The following is a 20,556-nucleotide window of genomic DNA, read 5'->3' on the forward strand; positions in this document are numbered from 1 at the left end:
TTTCTGGACTAGCATATACCAAGCAGAGACAGCTCAGAAACCCCTGTGAGACCCTGCAGACGGGCAGGTCTGTGCTCACTTGGCTTTGTCAGAAGCAGACAAGATCCTGAGGAGCAGGAAAAGAGCTGAGGCCAGTTCAGTGAAGCTCCCCAGCATGTCCCAACTCCCTGCTGGGCCACCCACAGGATGCTCTTGGGGCACCTTTCCAAGGTTAGGGGGCCATGGCATCGTGAGTCCTGCCTTACCTTTGCTGCAGGGCAGATTCCAGCAGCAGCTGAGGGCAGTATTTTTAGGTATTAATTAGACACTCAGTTAAGGGGATTTGCTTTTGGGAGAGTGGCAGGGCCCCAGGTCTGTATAGAATGACACGACCTTAGGCAAGGTGACATGGCCAGCAGCAGGTGGGGCTGTGCTGGTGAACACACCCCCAGTGGTGCAGCTTTTTGTCTCCCCCCATTTTGGCAGAGGAGCCCCCACCTCCACAGTGCATGCTGCTGCTCTGGCACTGCGTGTCCTCCTGGGACAGGACATGTTCCAGGCTCTGCAGAGCATTCCAAGGGGCTGGTGCAAGGAGAGGAGCACACGTGTTCCTGGCATAAGCACCTGCTGCAGTTTGGGGGGTTGTTTTTGTGCCTTCCCCAGTCCAGGCCTGACCAGGAGATGTCAAAGCCACGATGTCCCTGATGTGTTGCATGTCCCCTGCTTGCAGCTCAGCCAGAGCCATCAACCTGCACATTCTCTGCCTGGGGCTCAGCCCAGTTCCTATTCCACAGACAAGAGACTGTTGTAGGGATCCCTTGGAATTTAAAGGAATTTTCAGCCCTGCATTTAACCAAACTCACCTGAACTGCATCTGGCTGTCCTCCCCAGCCTGTCCCTCACCCTTCACTCTACACCGCCACCGAACACAAACCTGCAGCAGGTTTTTCTCCTGGTCCCTGTGAGCAGAGCAGAGCAACTGTTGTGCTCTGACACCTGCCTGTGTGAACCTCCCAGAGCTGCCTCTGAAGGCAGCAGGGCCAACGCTGCAGGTTCTCATACCAACACGAGTCTGCCAAGGACCCATCTCCGCAGACGCCGCTGCCTCAGAGAGCATCTGGCACAGAGTCTGCCCAGGCCAGATGGAGACAGAGTTGTTTATTCACACAGAGGCTCCCTCCTGCCTGAGAGATGTTCTCAGCAAATTTTGATGGTGTCTCTAAATCCTTACACAGGGCTTTAAAGCTTTTTTCTGTGGCCAAGCACGTTTCCAGGAGGCTCCCCAGTGCCAAAGGCTGATGAGCAGAGAAGAGGAGCAACACCCAGTCACAACGCTGGACCATGATGGCAGCACCAGTGCAGCCCCAGCACCTCTGGGATCTGGACCAGTAACAAATAGATTGCACTGCATTGGACTCCCAGAGCAACCAGACCTGGACTGTGGGGCAGCAGATCTGCTAAACGCTCCCATTTCCAGCTTTTGGCAGCTCCAGCAGAGGACCCAGCACTCAGGATACAACTGAGGTAATGCTTCATGATGCTGCACTGGGTTTATTGCTGATTAGAATCAGTCTGGATGAAGGAAAAAGCCCTCCAAGTCAAAACCAGCAAAGCCCTGTCACACTGGAACACACCAGCAGCACCCCAGCTCTGCTGGCACCGCCAGAGCCGTGGGCAGAGGGGTCTGAGCTCCTGGCTGCTGTGGGCACCAACAGCTCTGCTTGCCTTGGGATAGAGAACAACACCTAAACACCTCCAGTTGGTCCTAAAAGCAGGTTTTGAAGGAATTTCTCCTGGACTGCAGGTTGCCAAGAGTTCAGGGTGCAAAGGCAACTCTGGGATGTGAGGACATTTTGGAAAGAACAAGAATTAGCTATTGATTGTTTTTGGACCCCTGCTCATAATTTATTCTGTCCTTGCCAAAAAGAAAAAAAAATAAGTCCTTTTAGATACCTTTATACTTTAGAAAAATTAAGATAGACCTTTTTAATATAGATATTTATATATGTATATTTATATATATACACACATACACATATGTACACAATGATGCATTTAAAGTTACTATTTCCTCAGCCATTAGCCATTACAATATCATTCCCTAAATCTCTTGCTCTTGAAATGATCATGACTTGATGCCACTGCTAAAAATACCCTGTGCTGTGTGCAAGGAACACCAACACGACACCGCCAGGCATGTTGGGGTCGGCGCAGAGCTCGGAGGATGCGCTGCCTTTTCTGCATTCGTTCTCCAGGCTCCAGAATAACAGAAATCCCATCTTTTGGCAGAGCATTAAGCAAAAGCTGCTGGGTATCTTTGTGCAAAGGCAACGTGACATTTGAGCTCAAGAGCTTTGCCTTCATCTCCCTAAAACGAAATAATGGCAAACCCTTGGAAAAAAAATTATTTCAATTTGGAATCTCAGGTGGCCTCAAGATTCTGAATTCTGTGAGATTGAAACAGAGGTCTGGGGCATGAGGGAGGGGTGGTCATGGGACCAGCATGGCTTTGCAAAGGATCCTGTTTTCCCAGCACAGAGCAGGTCTCCATCCACCGTGGCTGCCCGGCCCCAGCAGTGACCAGTGATGCAGAAAGGCGACGCTGACGGGCACTGGGGGCTGCCCGCAGGCCCCGGCTCCTGCCCGAGGGCTCGGCCCTCAGCAGCCACGCTCACTTCACCTGTGCCATGATGAACCCAGACTCCCTCATGCTCTCATAGTACTCGATGGCCAGCGCAAAGTTAAACTCGCTGATGGCTGGCCCGTCGATGGCGATCTTCATGAGGTCAGAGAGCCCCTCGGCCTTGGCATGGCGTGAGCGGCCGCGCTTCAGCAGCTCCCGGCCCCGGCTCATCTTCTCGGCAAGGACCGAGCCCAGCGGCAAGGCCAGGGCAATAGCGGCCAGCACAGCGAAGTCTGGGAAGAGTTCATGCATCTCAGAGCTGCTGTAGACCAGCTTGACGCACAGGTCCTTGAAGGAGAGCTGGCTGAGGCTGAAGACGATGCGCTTGAAGAGGGGAAAGTCGCTCAGAGCCCGCTCGCTCACCACCACCCGTGAGTACACCTGCAGCAGGAAATTCAGCTCGCTGACCCCATAGCTGCCAATGTCCTCCAGAGTCTGGGGGTAGCACTTGGGGTTGAAGATGGCAGAGAAGGAGCTGATGGCCTCCAAGACGCTGCTGGGGAACCTGTCCAGCAGGTTGCCCCGCACCCTCTCCAGGTAGCTCTCCTTGAGGTGCTCAAAGTGTTCCAGGTGCACTTGGGAGCAGTTGGCCAGCTCCACACCCTTGTAGTAGAGGCGGCTCTCGCCCTCCCGGCCGTCCTGCAGGTGCTTGTCCATCTCGCTGAGGAACTCCCGGAGGTTCTGGCCGCTGCTGCTCTGCTGGGCCTGCAGCATGGTGGCTGTGGTTGACACTATGGGCTTCAAGATGGACAGGTCGAAGTCCTCAATCTGGAAGAAGCAACTGAGCTTCTGGAAGATGGGGAGGACATCGAGGAGGATCTTGGTGAAGGCCACAAACTGGAACTTCTTGAGCTCTTCGCAGAGCCCACGGGCCACGGGTGAGCGCTCCGCCTCGCTCTCCAGCAGCACCACCAGTGTGGGCCACGAGGAGTCAATGGCTTCTACAGCTGGGAAGATGGAAGTCCAGTGGATGGCTTTGGGGCTCCCAAGGTCTATCTCACAGAGGTCCAGGACACTCTGCAGCTCCTGCAGGCTATCACCTCTCCCCTGGAAGCTGGAGTAGAGCCTATACACAGCATCCACGGTGGTCTCGTACTTCTGGAGGTACTCGATGGTGCTGATGCTCTCAGCCAGCAGCAGGGAGGTGCCATGGGACAGGCTGTGCACCTCAGTGAGCAGCGGGCAGAGAGAGGTCAGCGCCGTGCCCACCCCGCTCAGCCGCTCGGCCACCAGCGAGGCGCTGTCAGCGCTGAGCCAGGTGAGCTTCATGGTGGGGATGCCGAAGGAGCGCATCACCTCACCCACCTTGCCTGCCACAGTGGAGGCCTCCCCGGTGGGCAGCTCAAAGCTGCCCAGGAAGGTGGTGGAGGTCTGCCCGTTGTAGGGGGAGACGGTGGTGGTGAACATGGCGAGGCTGCGGTGCTCCAGGACGTCCACAGTCTCGTCCACCACCAGCCCAATGAACGGCGAGGCTTTGATCCTGTGCCTGTCCTCATTGTGGAGGACTTTGGCAATGGCTGCCTGGGCCAGTTGAAGGAGGGGTGCAGGGAGGGAGAGAGAAACACAAATAAGATTCAGAGGCAGTGGGAGATGCACAGCACTTGGCACAGAGTGGGTGGGTGAGCTCCCACCCACAGTGCATGAGCCCCGAGCCAGGGAAAAGCCCTTACACTAGCTGCACACACAGAGGCTGGAAATCACTTTGTTTTTCCCTAATAAGCTTTCTCCTCCTCCTTTCTCCTCCTGCTCCTGTTTGGCAGCTCAAGCTGCTGAGAGTTTGGGGGTTCCTGCCTTGAGCTTGTGGTCAGAGCCCCACAGATACAGCAGGACAGTAACATCAACCCCTCAGCCCCCAAAATCCCAAGCCCCCACCTATGCTGGCAGTGAGGCAGGACATCGGGAACCCACCTGCTCCTTTCAGCTCCAGCTGTTCCACTTCACCGGCCCAGCAGGAGCAGCAGCAAAATGGCAACATTTTTTTCAGTCTCTACTCATTTACTCACACTCCCCCCATTTCAGGCAAACTCCCCAGTTTGGAGGGAAAACTTCCTCTGTGTGTGTGAGTGCTGCAAGGATCACCACAGGCTGGGAAACCTAATTAGTGGGTTTAGTCTATCTGCAGCAAAATATGGCTCTGCAGAGAGCTGAAAAGCCTGGCAAACAGCCAAGACTCACTAAAAATTTAATTTGATTTTAGCAGGCATGAAGTGTTCATAAAATTCAGAAAATCCTTTCTAAACTCTCCGGCTACTTGATCTTTCTGATCACTCCGTTTAGGGCAAAAAAGGCAAAACCCACAGCGCTCATGTGCTAATTGAACTCCTGAGCTTTCCTCCTGCCAAGCAACCTGGCAGGCTCGGGGAGCTCCTGCACAGCCGGCGGGCACAGGCACCGTCCCAGTGGTCACCCAGGTGTCACCCCTGGCCCCACATACACACCTGCATCTCCCTGACGCTGCCAGGGTGGTAATACTCGCTGTGCTCCGAGGCCAGCAGCGCCTGGCACAGGTTGAACTTCTGGAAGTTGAGCAGGGAGGAGCACTTCTCATCCGGGATGTCCTCCTTGGCCATCCAGTAGACGGTGGTGAGGACGGCCACCTTGGCCGGGTTCACCTCCACCTTGATGAGCGAGCGCAGCTCGGGGTGGCCGTGGACACGGGCGTCGAAGGCCAGCTGCTCCCGGTTCACGGCCAGCGCCTGGCGGTGCGCGCCGGAGGTGACGTGCCGCAGCAGCGCGTGGCGCTGGAAGTTGTCCGTGCCCACGGTAAAGGCGTTTTCCGCTTTACCGTGCTTGTTCCTCACCAGTGCCTGCCGACACTCTATGCAAAACATGAGTTTCCTCTCATAGTCAAACTCCAGCCAGGTAAATTCTTCCTTCCAGTGCTCATTGAAATAGCGTTTACACTTTTTATTGGAATTTGAAGTTTCCCCAGCTGGTTTTTTCCCTGGAGGCACCATACTGCTGTGGCTGGGAAATCAGCTACGGTTGAACCGCACTGTGCCTTGAGGAGCAGCCTGCACATTTAATTTAGTGAGAAGGTCTATTACCACTCTCTTGGTCCGACTGGAGATGAAAGAGACACAAGGCAAAGGGATTAGAGCCCTGCAAACCTCAGTTGGGGTTCAGCTGTGGTGGCACAGCGACAGTGGCACGGTGACAGCAGCAGTGGGGGCAGGTCAGGCTGTGCAAGAGCCCCAGCACCACACAGGGGGATGCCATCAAGCACCTCATTGGCATCACCAGAAGCTCTCGGTGTCACTGGTGGGACTGGCACACACACAGATGGTCCCATCACCACAGGAACACCCAAATGCTTCCCCCAAGAGCAGTTTTCCCCACAGTGCTGGCACTGGGAAGGTGAAGAAGGCTCAGTGCTGGCTGAAATACCCAAAAAAGAGCCTTCAGCCCTGGAGGAGCAGCACCTGCTGCAAGCAGTGAGTGCCAGGGCCCTGGAGCTGAACAAGGGTGATGTTCTGGGAGCTAGCTCAGACACACGTGCTTGTGTGCACACGTGAGCTCTCAGTCCTGCCTGGCTTGTCTCTCTTGCAGGGAACTGCCAAAGCTGTGGCAGGTCCCATGGCAGCTGAGCCATTCTCTGCACGTTCTGTGGCATCCCAGTATCCCCCTCAGGGAGTGACACACAGGCCAGGCTCCCAAATATCTACTGAGCTAGAGGCTGCAAAGCACTGAAACATGTCACCAAATCAGGACCTGAAGGGTTTTAAGCATTCACTTGACATCCTCCACTTCAGGCCCACTCAGTCTGATCCTCACATTTCTCCATGAGCCAGACTGAAAATCCAAACTGAGCATTGCTAAAGTTGTTGGTTAAGAGGAAAGGGAAGAGCCTCGTGCTGCATGGGGAAGGGGGAGAACCAAAATGCAGAGGAAAAAAGAAAGAACATGACACTCAGCAGCAGGGAAACTGGGGAATACCATCAGTCCACATTACTTGCAGAGACACCCATGAGGAACTGGCGGTTTTTCTGAAGAACAAGCCCCAAACCAGAGCCATTGCCACAGTGCTGTGGGAGCAGGGGAAGGAACCCTCACAGTTCAGGCGTTAGAACAACACCACGACTCCCAGTGCTGCAAACACCCATCCCCACGGGGTGCCCTGGCCCTGGAGTGACCACAGCCACTGGCACAGTGACCACATCCATCCCTGCTCTGGGCAGGCACCCAGCTCCTGGCTGCATGGCCCCAGGGAAGGACTCCTGCGCTCTTTCCCTCTCACTGACCCCATTCGCTCCCACGCCATCCCCACAGCCCCCTGAACTTCTCCAGTAGAAGCTGCTGCCTTGAAAAGCAAAAAAAAAAAAAAAAAAAAAAAAAAAAAAAAAAAAAAAAAAAAAAAGCAGAAATTAGTGTGTGGGATGCACGAGGCGGGGGGGTTGTGATGGAGCAGAGCGCCGTGGCACCCCTTCCCACAGCACCCATTCCCGCAGCATCCACAGAGCTCTGGCACCAGCCCAGCACCCCTCACTGCTGCTGCCCACGGGCCAGAACAGCACTGCGCATCCTGGGGGACTCAGCAGCTCGGGATGGGGCCACACTCCGCTCCCCCCAGCCAGCCTGCTGCTCCCCCCGCCGGGAAGTTTGGGCAGGAGCAGGATTTAGTTGTGGGAGGGAGGACAAGGCACTGCCCTGAGCCGTGTCCTTGCTCCATCAGCCCTGGCTCTGCCGTGTCGCCGTGCCCGCAGGGTGAGCGGAGCAGCCCCAGCGCCCAGCCCAGCGTGCCCACCCCGCTCACCCGCCCCTACATACGTACCATGGAAAAGCTGCCATAAGCTTTGGGGTGGGGGCTGGCAAACTTCACAGATTTTAAATAGGAAAAAAAAATAAAAAATCATCTAATTTTAAAAAAATTAAACAACAACAACAAAAAAAACCCGACCCAACAAAACCCAGCCGAGCAACGCAAAGCCAAAAACAAACCAAAAAACGCAGCGGGGTGTTTGGGAGGCGGCAGCACCCCCCGCCCCGCAGCCCCCGCAGCCCCCGCGGCCCCAAGCGGGAACAAAGCCTGCGGCGGCCGCCCGCGCTCACCGGAGCACCGGAGCAGCCATCTTGCTGCGAGGACCGTCGGGCTCACGGATGCTCCCGGCAGCTCACGGCGGCAGTGGCCACTAGCGGTGGCCGGGATGGGGAAGGCCGGGCGGCAGCGGCCGGGCTGCGGGGACAGCGGATGCGGTGTGGGCTCCGATCCCTGGGGAGGGGGAGCGCACGGAGCCGCGCCCTGTGCTCACCTGTCCCCAAGGTGCCACCGTGGGCATCAGGTGTCTGGGGACTGCTGGGTGTCTTAGCTGAGAGCTGGGCACACGCAGCAGGGTGAGCTGCAGCCAGCCAGGATGGGTGTTTGGGTTTTGGAAGTGTTTTGCAAGCAGACATGGACACGGAGTTTGGGCAGGATCCAAGTCCAAGCCCTTTAGGGAATGCCACAAGGTTTTCCTGCTTACCTGCACTACTGGTCCATAGCTGCAGGGCTGGGGCAGAAACCCAGCTCCCTGCCCCAGGGCTCCCTAACGAGCACAAGGGTTCCCTCACGTCCCAAAATACTTTATTTTAGCTATACATGCAGAAATTTAGACCCTCTTGACTACTTCCAGAAAGGGGAGTTTGTGCCACCTTTGTTTTCCCCAAACAAGGCTCCTAAGAACACTAAAATCCCACGGGGCACCAGTGTCCCGTGGGACCCCTATTGGGGACCTGGTTCCTTGTTTCCCAGCACATATCCCGTGCCTGGGAGCTGAAGGATGCTCCTACCCAGATTTGCCCTTCTTCCCGTGTGGAGTTGAGCCATGAGGAGGGATGTGGCCCACCGGAATTTGCCTGGATTAGGAGCTGCATTGTACCTGGCTCCTCCTGGCTCTGCACCAGGGGGGTCTGGGGGCCCCCGTTAATTCCTCTTTTAGGCCCCTCCACATATCCCGGGGCAAGAGGCTCTTCCTGGTCTGGGGACATTCTTGCCGAGCCACCTCGGCCCAGGGTTAATGAGAGCTGGAGGTGGTGAAACCAGAGCCGGTTCCTGGGGTGAAAAAACAAGCCCGATTTATTCTTGTGCTAATGCAGCGAGAAAAGAGGATTGAGCCTTTTAAATGAGTTTTTAGGCAGGAACCTGCTGCATCTCCTGGTCCCATTCCCATCATTCAGAGCAGGACAGCAAAGGTCAGCGACCCCAGAGCAGCAGTGGCTGAACCAACTCCACTTCCCATGGGGACCCCTCCACAGAACCCCTGCACTGTGAGTCATGAGACCAGCGGGTTCCAGATGAGAACACGCTTGCTCTGCCTGCTCCCTGACCCCTTCTCCCCTGAAAACCCATTCCTGCTGAAAGCCCCAAGCTTTAAGATGAATTTTGGGCAGCATTTGCAGGATGTCCCTGACCCTGCCGAGCACTTTGCCCTCACACAGCAGCCGGATGTCAGCCGTCCTTCCTAAAGGAACTGGAGTGGAGATACTCCTGTTTACCTCCATGCAGCAGCAGCAGCCGCCTTGGCTCGAGCCAATTGTTGCTATTTTTCCCTGCTGTGCTGTGCCTGAGGAGCTGGGTGGGCAGGTGCCCCGGCGCACCAGCACATCCATCATCCCCGCAGCACGAGGGCGGCAGCAGCCATGAGCCACAGTTTCCATCCGAGTCCCAGTTTCCATTGGCATCCCACGCCTCCAGCAGCCAGAGCAGACCCCAGGTACACAGCTCCCACTGGGACACTCCAGGCCAATCCCTGGCACCCCTTGCAGCACTCCAGCCCCACATCCATGGATGGGCTCCCCAAGGGTTTCTTACTGCATCTATAAGAAGCTGAACAGAAGAGACCAAACCCAGCCTTATCACCCCCCAAAAAAATTTAAATCCCCGAGTCCAAAGATATTTATGAGATTTTGTTTCCATCCCTGCTCTAAGCCAGTCAGGCTCTGGGAAATGACGCACACTCTTCCCGCAGGGAAGCGGAGGTGCTGGTGTAACCAAAGCTGCTGACCCCGTGCAGCTCCCAGCTCTCCTGCCCACCCCACTTGCTGGGCCTGGCTCCCACCAGACCCTGGCCAGCACAGGGTATGGGGTAAGAAAGATCCAGCACGTACCATGCAGGTTTCTGCTCACTCTCTGCACCCAAAAGCCCAGCTGTGACAGCCCCCAAAATGAACTGGGAGCATGCAGGGGAGGGAGGACTCACGGGAGCTGCCCGGCTGCATCCCTCGCACCCGAAGGTGGTGACAGCTCAGTTCAATCTGAACTGAGTGTGTGGTGGAGGGGGAGGGCTGCAAGGAGCCACTGTCTCATGTGGGAGAGAGCACCCGGCACCGTGTCAGCTCAGCCAAATTAAAAATATTCCTGCAGCCCCCGGGCTGGTGCCTGGACGAGCGGATCTGGCAAGGACATGGCCTGTGGGATGTGCAGACACTGGAAGGGACATGGAGAGGAGAAGGTGTTCCCACTCAGAGAAGGGGATGGGACACACTCTGGGGGACCCCAGTATTTCCCAGCTGTGTCCCAGCTCTCCTGCACAACTCAGGGGGCTGTTCCTGCTCAGCTGGGGTACCCTGCCAGCACCACTGTGGGTACAAAGACTGGCTCCAGCACGCTCAGGTCCTTGTGGAGGGGCTTGGATGGGCAATGGGCCATAGATAGGGAACCATGGGGTGTTACTGGAGGAGAAGCCCCCCAGCTTGCTGACATTGGACCCCCCCACACACACACCCCACAGCGACTGCCAGCTTGCAGGATGCAGCCTTGTGCCTCGTTCCCCTGCACAGCCTTGTCACAACCTTCAGCTGCGTGACTGCAGCTGGCAGGGAACGAGCCTTGAAATAAACTCAGATGACATTCCTGCAAACTCTGGACATGGCCACAACAAGATTACTGAGCTGGGCTGGGGAGGGGGGGAGCATGCTCATCTCTCCCCGCCGGCGACCCCAGCTCTGGGCTGAGGCTCCTCTGAGCAGCAGCTGAGAAGGGCAAAGCCCTTTTGTCAAGGAGCAGAAGCAGGGACAGGGTGATCTCACTCCCTGGGCTTCCTCCAGTCCATGAACCTGCTCCTTGGGAGGCAGCTTGGCTGCATCTTACTCCTCAGGACCTATAGAGAACTTCACCCCACAGCACTGATATCAAAAACAGCTGCTGAGGAGAAAACCTGGAAATCAGTCTTGCTCTGTCGAGCATCTTTTCCTCCCTAGTCCACAAGCATCAAGCCCAAATCCCTTTGGATTTTAATTCCCAACACTCCCATTTGCCAGGTAATGATCTGAAAACACAGCGTTTAGGGATGCTTCCCCCAGCAGAGATCCCAATCATCTCAGTGTCCCCTGTGTCACAGCCAGCAGTGCTGCCAGGCCGGTGCAGCCCAGCCAAGACCCCACCACAGGTCCCAAAGGGCTCGGGGGGATGTGGGCTCATCCCGACTGGAGGCAGCAGAAGGGAGGTGGAAAGCACTGAACCCTGATTTGACTGCCCACAACCCTGCCCACCCCTCCCTGAGTGGTGGGGGAGAAGCCAGGGTCCTCCTGAGAGATGGGGAGTGCACCAGAGCCCCCGATCAGCTCAGCCTTTATTCTGGACACTCTTTAAATTGTAAAAATTGCAGCCAAGTCCAATTCATTACAGGCGAGGAACGGCTGACAGAAATGAAAAGGGAGAAAAGCTCCTCAGATTGATGCTTTCTCACCATTCCAGAGAAATAACCAATTTGGAACAAATTAGGGGCTCCCATCTCCACCAGCCTTTTGAATTGCCTCCAAGCCAACGCACATTTTTCATAGCGCAGCGTTTCTTCCATTAGCAGTGAAAATTAATGATTTCTATTATTGAAGCACCTGAAGGCAGGTGCCTCCCTCACACAGCCAGAGCTGGGCTGGCACTGAGCGCCCAGAGAGCCAAGAAGACCCACGAGAAGGTTCAGAGAGGATAAGGGACGTGGCCAGGGCCACCTGGTAGGTCAGCGGCAGAGCCAAGCTCCAGCCAGTGGCCATCTCTGCTGGGCTGTTCCCTCCCAGACATGCCAGAACACTGCACACAGACCACCATGGTGATGCCCAAACACTGCATGTGACAATGTCACAGCTGTCCCCAAAACCCCCCTAAGCAGTGAAACCATGTGGGCTTCAGCCAGTCCCAGCTTTGCTTGGGTAGGGTGAAAAGAGGAATTGCCCCAAGGGCACCCACCAATTCAGACTTCAGGAGGGCAAGTCCTGGGAGACCAAGAGGGCTTCCAAACCCAAATCCACTCATGTATTTCCCCTCCCAAGGTTTAGAGAGACCAAAGTCCTTCACCTCCCCTTGCCTGCTCTCTGCTCCCAGCATTATTCTCCGAGCACAGCTCCCCAACAGCTGAAGCACACACAACCCCCCTGCAACCACGGCTGCCCCACAGCCAGGATGGTCATGCCTAGGGTTTGGAAGATGACACACATCTGTCATTATTTTTTAATTAGATTTTTATTTCCTACCTCTAGTATTTCATTGTAATTTCCGCCACTCCTACCCAGGCCATGCTAATATAATCACTCTGGAGGAGAGTGGGAGCAGCCAGCCCACTCCTTCCAACATCCCGCTCAGGAAAGGCAAAAAAAAGCAACCTGCTAAATCCCCAGCCCCTGCAGTCATTACGAGCTCAGGGACATCAGGTGGGTGCTGAAACAAACCATCAAAGCCTCAGTGCCGCCAGCACCTGCCAGGAGCATCAGCATCGAGAAACTTCAAAAAAAAGTTCACATTTGCTCAAAATACTTGTTAGCGGTTCATTACTGCAGCAAGGTGAGGCATAATTAAAAATGGACTAAAGAGATTTGTGAATTATATCCTCGGCTTGATGCTGGAAATGCAGTGATATTTTCTAGCCCACATCATCCTGGAGGTCAAGATTAGATGACAGCTTGATCTAAAAATACTCTGAAGGGGAGGCTGAGGCTGCTGGAGGAGGTCAGAGCCCCCTATGCCCCCCCCAGTGCTGCTCAGGGTTGAAACCAGGGGACAGATGTGTCCCCCAGGACATTGCTTGGAGCAAGCCCCAATAATAAAAACAACTGCTGCATTTATAGGGAAATCCACCCAAAACATCCACAGGGAAAGCTCGGTCCCACCGTCTGCCAAAGGAGCCCCAAAGCCAAACCCAGCAGTTCAGAGGGGCCAGGGTCCCCACACTGTCACCCCCACGGCACAGAGAGGGCTGGAATCACCATGAAAGCACAAGTCCTGGCACAGGGATCATCAGTAAGCCCAAGACATTGCAGGGTCAAAATTGAAGCTTTAGTGGCTATTCAATGTTTCCTCCATATCTGAGGCCACAGAGTGAAAAGCAAGCTCCGGGGTTGGATTTTTGTTTGTCTTTTAAGCCTGCTTTGCCTAACGAGTATTCCAGATAAATATCCCAAGTAGCGTTACACGTTCCAGAGAGACAGGGAAAGACATTTTAGGGAAAACACTGTGTTTCAAACTATTAAAAAGATTAAATTGATCCATGGGAAGACAGCTGGGGCCGGCTTGATCACTGGGAGATGGGCACCCCCAACACAGGCTCCTGACGGATGTGCCAGGCTAACAACATCCATGTTCTTGGCCTGGCTGCCCTCTGGCACATGCCAGCCACACATTACCAGGGGAAGGGGAGTGCATGGCAGCCTGCAGACGTGCCCATGCCTACATGGATGTGCACAGCACACACACAGACACGCGCGGAGAGAAGCGGCACCGCTGCCCACAGGGACGTGCCAGACCCATCGCAGCCAGGGGCACACTCCCTCCCCAGCACCTGCCACAAAGTTAACACCGATAAAATAACAAAACCATTAAAATTACCAGCCCTGAATCCACACAGAACAGGTCCAAGAACGGTGTCACGTTCCGTTTGCTGCTGCTCCGCTTCCTGAGTCCGTGCCGGCCAAGCCTGGCCACGGAGCTCCACCACTGGCCACCTGGCCACTCTCGCTGGTCACCCTCACAAGGACACTCTGGTCACTCTCCCCCAGCCTCACATCACACAAAAAGCATCGAACGTTTTGCGTCGCAGGTGCAGCAGAAACACAAGTTGGAACTGACACCCAGACAAAGAGCAAGGGCAAAATCCAGCCCCGTCAGCACACAACCTTTTCCCTCCTCTTTTTGCAGCCCTGGGAAAAATCAATAAGATGCAGTGAGTCAAACTCAGCTTGAATCCCGTAAGTAATTAGGATTAGCAGGCTGGGAGCCGAGGGAACAGGCTGCCTATGTGCTGGGCGGGGAGGGACCATTTTGTGGGTGTAGGGTACAGCCTCAGCTGATGCAAATAACACGAGCAGCTCTTTAACGGGGTTTTCAGGCAGAACGGCAATAAGGAATAGGAACCACATAATTTGCTTAGAAACAGGAAAATCTCACGAGGATGATTTGGGGTGCCGAGCCCTGCTGGGAACAGGATGGGGACCCCACAGGTTAGTCAATAATTGAGTTTGATGCCGATCCCATTCCCAGCCCCTCACTCTGAGCCCGGACTCCTTGAATACTGCTTATTCCCGGGGTTCTTTCCCGGCACCTCAGTGTTTCACTATTTAGAGTTAAGTTAGCGGCCAAAATCGCAAAGTGGAAAACAGATCCCCCCCATACACACAGCCTGCGCAAAGCTACCGGCAAAACAAGAACCAATTCGATGTGTTCTGTCCATAAGGAACAGCTCGGACGCTGAAAAGTACCCTTTCCTCCAGCTGAAAGAACCCGGCAGAAGACGGGAGTGCCCAAGCCGGGGCTCTGCGGGGAGCGGCAGCCCCGGGACAGAAGCGAAGCGATCCCCTGGTCCCCCTCCCCACGAACCCCACCGGCCCCCGAGCTGCCCCGGTCCCGCTGCACCCCCGAGCCGGGGGATGAAGGAGCGATGGAGAGGAGAGAGATGGAGGGAGACGGGGAGAGATGAGGCTGCGGGAAAGTTGCGTTGCACCCACCTAGAAGCATTTTGGATGCGGCTGCGTCTCCTCGGCGCTGCTGGTGCCTCCCGCTCGCCGGGCAGAGCTGCGGGCAGGGCAGGGCCGGGCCGGGCGGGCGCACCCCCGCTCCCACCGCCCCTCGCCCCGCGTCCGGCCCCGCCTCGGCCCCGCAGGAGCGCGGGGGGAGAAGCTGCCGGAGGTGCCGGGTATCAGCGTGGAAATGGGCGGGGGGAACCGGGCGCTCCCCCTCCCCGCACAGCCACCCCCGCGCCGGGGCTGCCCCAGCCCCGAAACTTGGGGAGAGGGGGGGGAACCCTCAAAGGCTCCGCTGCAGCTCCGGGGCTCTCTCTGAGTCCTCTAAGGTGGCTGCTTTGGGGTGACACGTGCGGAAATGCCCCCGAGGGTCTCCACCGCTGGGTTTGCTCGGGGAGCCACCCACCCACCCCGAGCTCCGGGAAAGGCTCGCCCGCAGCACGGACCGCGTGTCCCCGCCTGGTGACAGGGACTGCTCCCTGCTCCGCTCAGCCCCGAGTGCTGGAAACACACAGCGTCTGACCCAACCGCATCACCAGCTTGTGGGTGACACGAGTGGGCAGCCTGGCCCGGGTGGGGTGCTCCTCTCAGCCCCCCACGATCGGGGTTTTCATGAGCTGCTGCCCTTCCCATCAGTTCATCAGCAAGGACTGTGGCTGTTGGGCTCCTGATTTTTTGCTTTTCTCAGGGAGGCAAGGCTCATGACTTGCTTACATTGCTGCCCTTTAAACAGGGAAATGATGAAAAGCCTGCTTGTGAAAAGGAGAAACAATCCCCTCCCCTACCTCCCTGAACGGTAGACATGAACAAGGAGGGAATTAAATATTTTTCTCAAGTCAAACAATGCAAGGAGTTGGGCAGAAGCTGCTGGGCCATAAGCAGAATGAAAATGAACATGTTAAACCATGAGATACCCGAGTCCCCTCCTGTGTGCCACAGCCAGACTAAGCATTTTTTGGGGTAAATTTCAGAATTTTGGTGCACTGAAAAGCACTAAAGCCATCAGGGCCCCTCTGGGTGATGCTGCTGGGCCAGGGCACACCATGGGTCTTTCTCCCAGACTTCACCCCGGCTCAGCTGGCAGCGGGGCAGCACTGGCAGAGCCCCGGGCAGGGTGTTGCTGTCAGGGTCGTTAACAGCAGCAGTAAGTTTAGCCGGGGCACTCGCTAATCCGGGATTGACAGCTGGCCCCGCACGCCTGGCCTGGCCTCCCGCAGGCTATTTAAACCCGATATTAATTTGTTTAATGTCATCAGCAGTTTGGCGTTACTGCAAGGAGCGTCGAGCAGAGGGAGCTGGAAATGTAAAGACTGGGAGGAGGGGGCTGACAACCATACAGTGGCTGTTCTCCTTTTTTCAGGGATAGCCACAAGCCTTGAGCAAATCTGGCATCTCCTGACCTCCAGCCCCTCTGGCAAGGGCCAGCTGGACCAATGCACAGCCCTGACCCCCAGCCCTGAACAGCCCCTTCATTTCTACCCGGCAATTCCCTCAATAAATCCTCTCCCAGCTGCGGCTCATGCTGCATTTATCCCAGCCAAGCGTGCAGGCCCTGGCTGGCATCGCCATGGCTGAAAGGGCTCAAGCTGGAGAGACACGGAGGGGTGGGAGGGAGAACAGCGCTGTGGGATGCTGCACTTTGTGGCCGAGCCTTTGAGGCCAGCTGGAGCAGAGGCTAATTGCAGGTGCTGATTACAGCCCCTGTCATTAACGCCTCCGGCCCTCCCTGCCCAGCCCAGCGGATCACTGGAATTTCCCAGCTCTGCAGTGTGGGTCCGTCCGGTGCATAACTTGCTATATTTGTCCATGTACCCCAGAGCTGGCGTAGGGCAGCAACACAAACCCTCCCACAGGGTCCAGACCCACATCCCCCTGCCAGTGGGGCTGCTCTACATCCCAGGGAGCAAAGCCCGTGGCTGCAGCTCCCCACAGCTCTGCTGTAGGATGAAGCTGCTGAAGTAGCTGGGGGCCATGACAACCAGCTCCACCATCCCGTGGGAGGCACTAAAAAAAACCCAGAGCCAACACGGGTCAGATGCCACAGCCCTTCGTGGTCACCACTTTCCAACACAGGTTGATACCCACACGCAGGACACTGATGGCTGAGCATCCCAAGAGTGTGGGGATGGAACCAGAGGGTTTCTTGTGAAATGGCCCCAGGCCCCAGCACTCAGCCTGCAGCTCATCACACACATCCCAGGAGAGGCAAATCCCAAACACGCTTTAAGAGGAGGGAGCATTTGCCAGCAGCCGCCGTAGAGCTGGGCTTGCTTGGGCAGGTCTGCTCGAATCCTGCTGTGGCTTAAAGGATGAGGGAGGGCAGGGAGAAGGGGAGAGTGCTCGGGCTGAATTGGGGCACCAATGTCACCAATTCCCTGGGTTCTTTGTGACAACAGACTCCAGGAACCACAGCAGAGGAATTACTCTGAACCCTACGGAGGGCAGTGTTAAATTCTTTGCTGGATGAGGAAGGTCCAGGACTGGCAAATAGTGACCAGAACTGGGCAATGAATACATCAATAAAGGAAGAGGGAGGCAGGGATAAAAGCCCAGCCGGAATTGCTCCCCTGCCGAAGTCTGCTGAGCCCTCCAGAGCCTTTCTGACTGACTTTGTTCACCAAGGATTTAGGGTATAATTTGGGGGTGAAAGACGCCAGATAGGATCAAGACTGATACACCTGGAGGATGTGTATCGGCTTTCTTCTGCTCTGTAACTTGAGCCCCATCAGAGGCAGGAGGCTCCGGCTGAAGCAGCCGCCGGCGGTTCATCCCTGCCGGGCCAGGAAGGCAGGCGCTGACCTTTCCTGCTCCTCAGTTTGCTCAGGATTAAGGTGACATATTTTAAGGGCTGAATCCTCCTCCCCCGGGGGGCTTCTCACACAAAGAGAATGGGGTTTGTGGCTCACAGTCCCCCCTGTGACCCCCTGATAAACAGAGATTTGCCAAACTGCTGAATTCACAGTACCCACTCAGATCATTTTTTTTTATTAATCCCCTTTTTAAAATGAATCTTTCCTGCAGATTTCTGCTTTTATGCATTTAAAATGAGCAAACCTGGGAGCTATGTGTCAGTGGAGGGGTCTGGCAACCCCAGGGGACACACACCCCAAGGATGAGCCAAGGCTTTGGTAGATGGCTAATCACAAAGGCATCCAGGACAGGTCTGTAAATAGGGTGGAGAAACTGGATGACCTAAAAATATTTAATTATCAAGAAAAGGGGTGGAAATTACACCTGGAAATAGTTTCAGAGAGAGTGTAAGATTTTCCAGCTAATTGAGGAAGGCCCTCCTGGAAGTTACAGGGCAGAGAGTTTCACTTTGCCACCACACTTTGGTTCCCCCTAGCCCAGTGCAGATTTCCTGGGGTTTGGCAGGGAAACCAACTACCCAAAATCTTCTGGATGCTTAATTAGCCAGGGGTGATGCTGTCTCTGGTCTTGCCCATCAGGTTCTTGCTCAGCTTTGGCCCCTCAGGATCTGCTGGTGCCCAGGGAGCTCATCTGGGCAAACACTCAGGTGCCACAGCACAGACCACACTGAGACACTCCAGCAACAGCCACATAAATGACACTATTCCTTATAAATCTGTGGCTGTAGAAAATACCAAAGGTGAGCTGAGGCTGTGTTGTGGGCAAGCTGTCCAAAAGCAGTGATAACTGAGGGGCAGGAAAAAGGAAGGGAAATGAATCTGAGGTGAGCAGCAGTGCCTGCAGGCAGAGGCAGCTCCAACAGCTCCAACAGATCTGACCCACATGATGCTCCAAAAGCAGAGCTGGGGCACCCCAGGGAGGCTGCAGGGAAAGGCCACGGTCCTTGTGCTGGTTATGACCACCAGTCCCTCATCCAGAGCTCTGCACCACTCTGCTCCCACCATCACCAGCAGCACCAGGATGAGAGAGCAGGCCCTGAATCCCCAATCCCAGGCTGTGGACGTGGCTCCAAAAGGCAGAATCCCACTTTCTCCCTCTGCACACCCGCACTGACACCGCGGGGTTATGGAAAGGAGAGCTCACTTCGGGAAAGAGGCAGAAGCACAACGAGGGGAGATCATCTCTTCAGAAAAAAATGTTATATTGCTTACGACTTACTGTCTGGGAACATAAAACAGTTTAAGAAGCCGACCCTAAATCACAGTGACAGCTCTACACTACCCACAACCCTCTGCCTGCCCTCCCCCAGCTCCCCCCGACCTGCCTCCCCTCCCTCCCTCCTCATCCTCCCGGTTCTGAGCGCTCGCTCCTCCCGTGCCCCCGGGCGAGCAGCGCAGGGTGTGCGCACACACAGACACAGCGGGCACGGAGAGGGGCCCGAGGATGGAGGCCGGGGGGGATGAGATGCGTTTCCATCCCTGAGACGCGGACAGGTCACTTCCCAGTAGCTGTCACCCCTCTCCAGTCCCCCCCAGTTCAGTCCCGGTGCTGTTTGGGACGGCGCCCGGGCAGCCCTCGCACGCACAGCCCGGCACGACCTGTTCCACCCAGCACCTCTAATCGCCAGTGACAGCCGGGCTGCGAGCGGGAGGCTACGGGATGCAGCTGTGGGATGCAGGAGGATGCTCGCCTCCCTCCCATGTCAGAGCAGAACAGTGGCTGGGAACAGCAGAGCCCCCCGGGAGTGCCGAGATCCCCCATGTGCTCAGCCCTCCCTGGGGGTGTTAAAGACAGAGCAGCCCCCAAGTGCTCGGGGGTAAAAGCCAAGCCCTCCAAACAGGATTCGTTGGGATCCAATGCCTGGGGTGGCCACAAGAGCCAGGAGCCTGATCCTAGAGCACTGACCACCCTTCCTAAGGGGACATCACCCCTGACCCTGGAGCATCCCTAACACTGGAAACCCCTCCTAAGGGGACATCACCCCTGATCCTAGAGCATCCCTAACACTGGAAACCCTTCCTAAGGGGACATCACCCCCTGATCCTAGAGCATCCCTAACAATGGGCACCCCTCCTAAGGGGACATCACCCCCTGATCCTAGAGCATCCCTAACAATGGGCACCCCTCCTAAGGGGACATCACCCCCTGATCCTAGAACATCCCTAACACTGGAAACCCTTCCTAAGGGGACATCACCCCTGACCCTGGAGCATCCCCAGGACTGGAAACCCTTCCTAAGGGGACATCACCCCCATCCCAGGGACCTCACCCCCTGCTCAGAGCTGCTGCTAGACCTCTGGAAAAAGCCCCTACAGGCTCAGAGCTCTCTCAGCACAGGCACTACTGGGTGCCGACAAGCTGGGACACGCTCACAGTTTATTTGCTGCTTTGGCCATTTTTTTCCCTGCTTAGAATAAATCCCAGGTTTCCAAATCTGCTGAGCTGATGCTACATGGGAAAATGTGAAATATTCCACGGCTACATGTTCCTCGTTGTTCTTAATCCACTTCTAATTAACATCACGTGTGTTGCAGCCCTGAGCTGAGTGGCCATGAAACACTACTGAGGCAACTTGACAGCAAACCGACTGGAAGAAAGCGACAGCAAAATCCGCGATTAAAGAGGAACAGCTCACAACTGCAGGGCTTAAAAATAACACGAGGCAATTTCCTACTGATTTTGGGAAAAACCACCACTGCCAGCAGCACAGCCTCTGCCAGCATCACATCAGTGGCACCCTGACACTCTCATGGCACAGGCAGCACCACCAGCCCACACAAAGATGATACTTGGTAAATATATTCTGACCTTGATATATTTTGGCTTGGTCTCTGTATTTCTTAAGTCAAAGTCCTTCCACGGATGCAGCTGGAGCAAACACCTGAGCACCCAAGCCCCTGCCATGAGAGGTTCCCACCTCCTTCATGCCCCAGCAGCACAATAAAAGCCCTGCAGCTTCTCTGTGTCATTTTAAGTGTTTAAATTTTAAGAATCTTTGTTGAATAAATGCGTCAGGGAAAAATATCCCTGAAGCTCTGACCAGAACTGGGGTGCAGAGCCAGAGGTCAGAGTCCTGGTGGGGAAGGCTCCACACCACAAAA

At 55.7% G+C, this 20,556-nt stretch overlaps 2 protein-coding genes across 7 annotated transcripts in view; both read right to left on the bottom strand.

Annotated features, from left to right (window-relative positions):
- ZNF385C (zinc finger protein 385C) overlaps positions 1-20,556 on the bottom strand; it is a 59,063-nt gene that overhangs the window by 15,298 nt on the left and 23,209 nt on the right. Inside the window, exon 1 of one of the 6 annotated variants that reach the window (XM_033078811.1) lies at positions 14,570-14,652. The exons of 4 other annotated variants lie outside the window; for them this stretch is intronic. In XM_033078811.1, coding sequence (XP_032934702.1) covers positions 14,570-14,579 — 10 coding nt within the window. In that variant the 5' untranslated portion in view covers positions 14,580-14,652. Of the gene's footprint in view, positions 1-7,433; positions 7,562-14,569; positions 14,653-20,556 lie in introns of those variants that run through there. One more of the 6 variants, XM_033078809.2, reaches the window with a different exon arrangement.
- On the bottom strand, positions 1,991-7,783 carry C23H17orf113 (chromosome 23 C17orf113 homolog). The gene is made up of 3 exons (XM_033078806.1): positions 7,712-7,783; positions 5,101-5,725; positions 1,991-4,183 (listed from the first exon to the last, which is right to left on the bottom strand). Exons 2-3 carry the CDS (start codon positions 5,617-5,619, stop codon positions 2,651-2,653), a joined length of 2,052 nt encoding a protein of 683 aa, XP_032934697.1. The 5' UTR covers positions 5,620-5,725; positions 7,712-7,783; the 3' UTR covers positions 1,991-2,650.

This window comes from Catharus ustulatus, chromosome 23, assembly GCF_009819885.2.
Source record: "Catharus ustulatus isolate bCatUst1 chromosome 23, bCatUst1.pri.v2, whole genome shotgun sequence".
NCBI classification, from domain to species: Eukaryota; Metazoa; Chordata; class Aves; order Passeriformes; family Turdidae; genus Catharus; species Catharus ustulatus.

Coding starts and splice junctions, on each gene's coding strand:
- C23H17orf113 (XM_033078806.1), bottom strand. CDS start 5,619: ATGGTGCCTCCAGGGAAAAAACCAGCTGGGGAAACTTCAAATTCCAAT. Junction 4,184..5,100: donor GCAGCGTCAGGGAGATGCAG/GTGTGTATGTGG, acceptor CAACTGGCCCAG/GCAGCCATTGCCAAAGTCCT.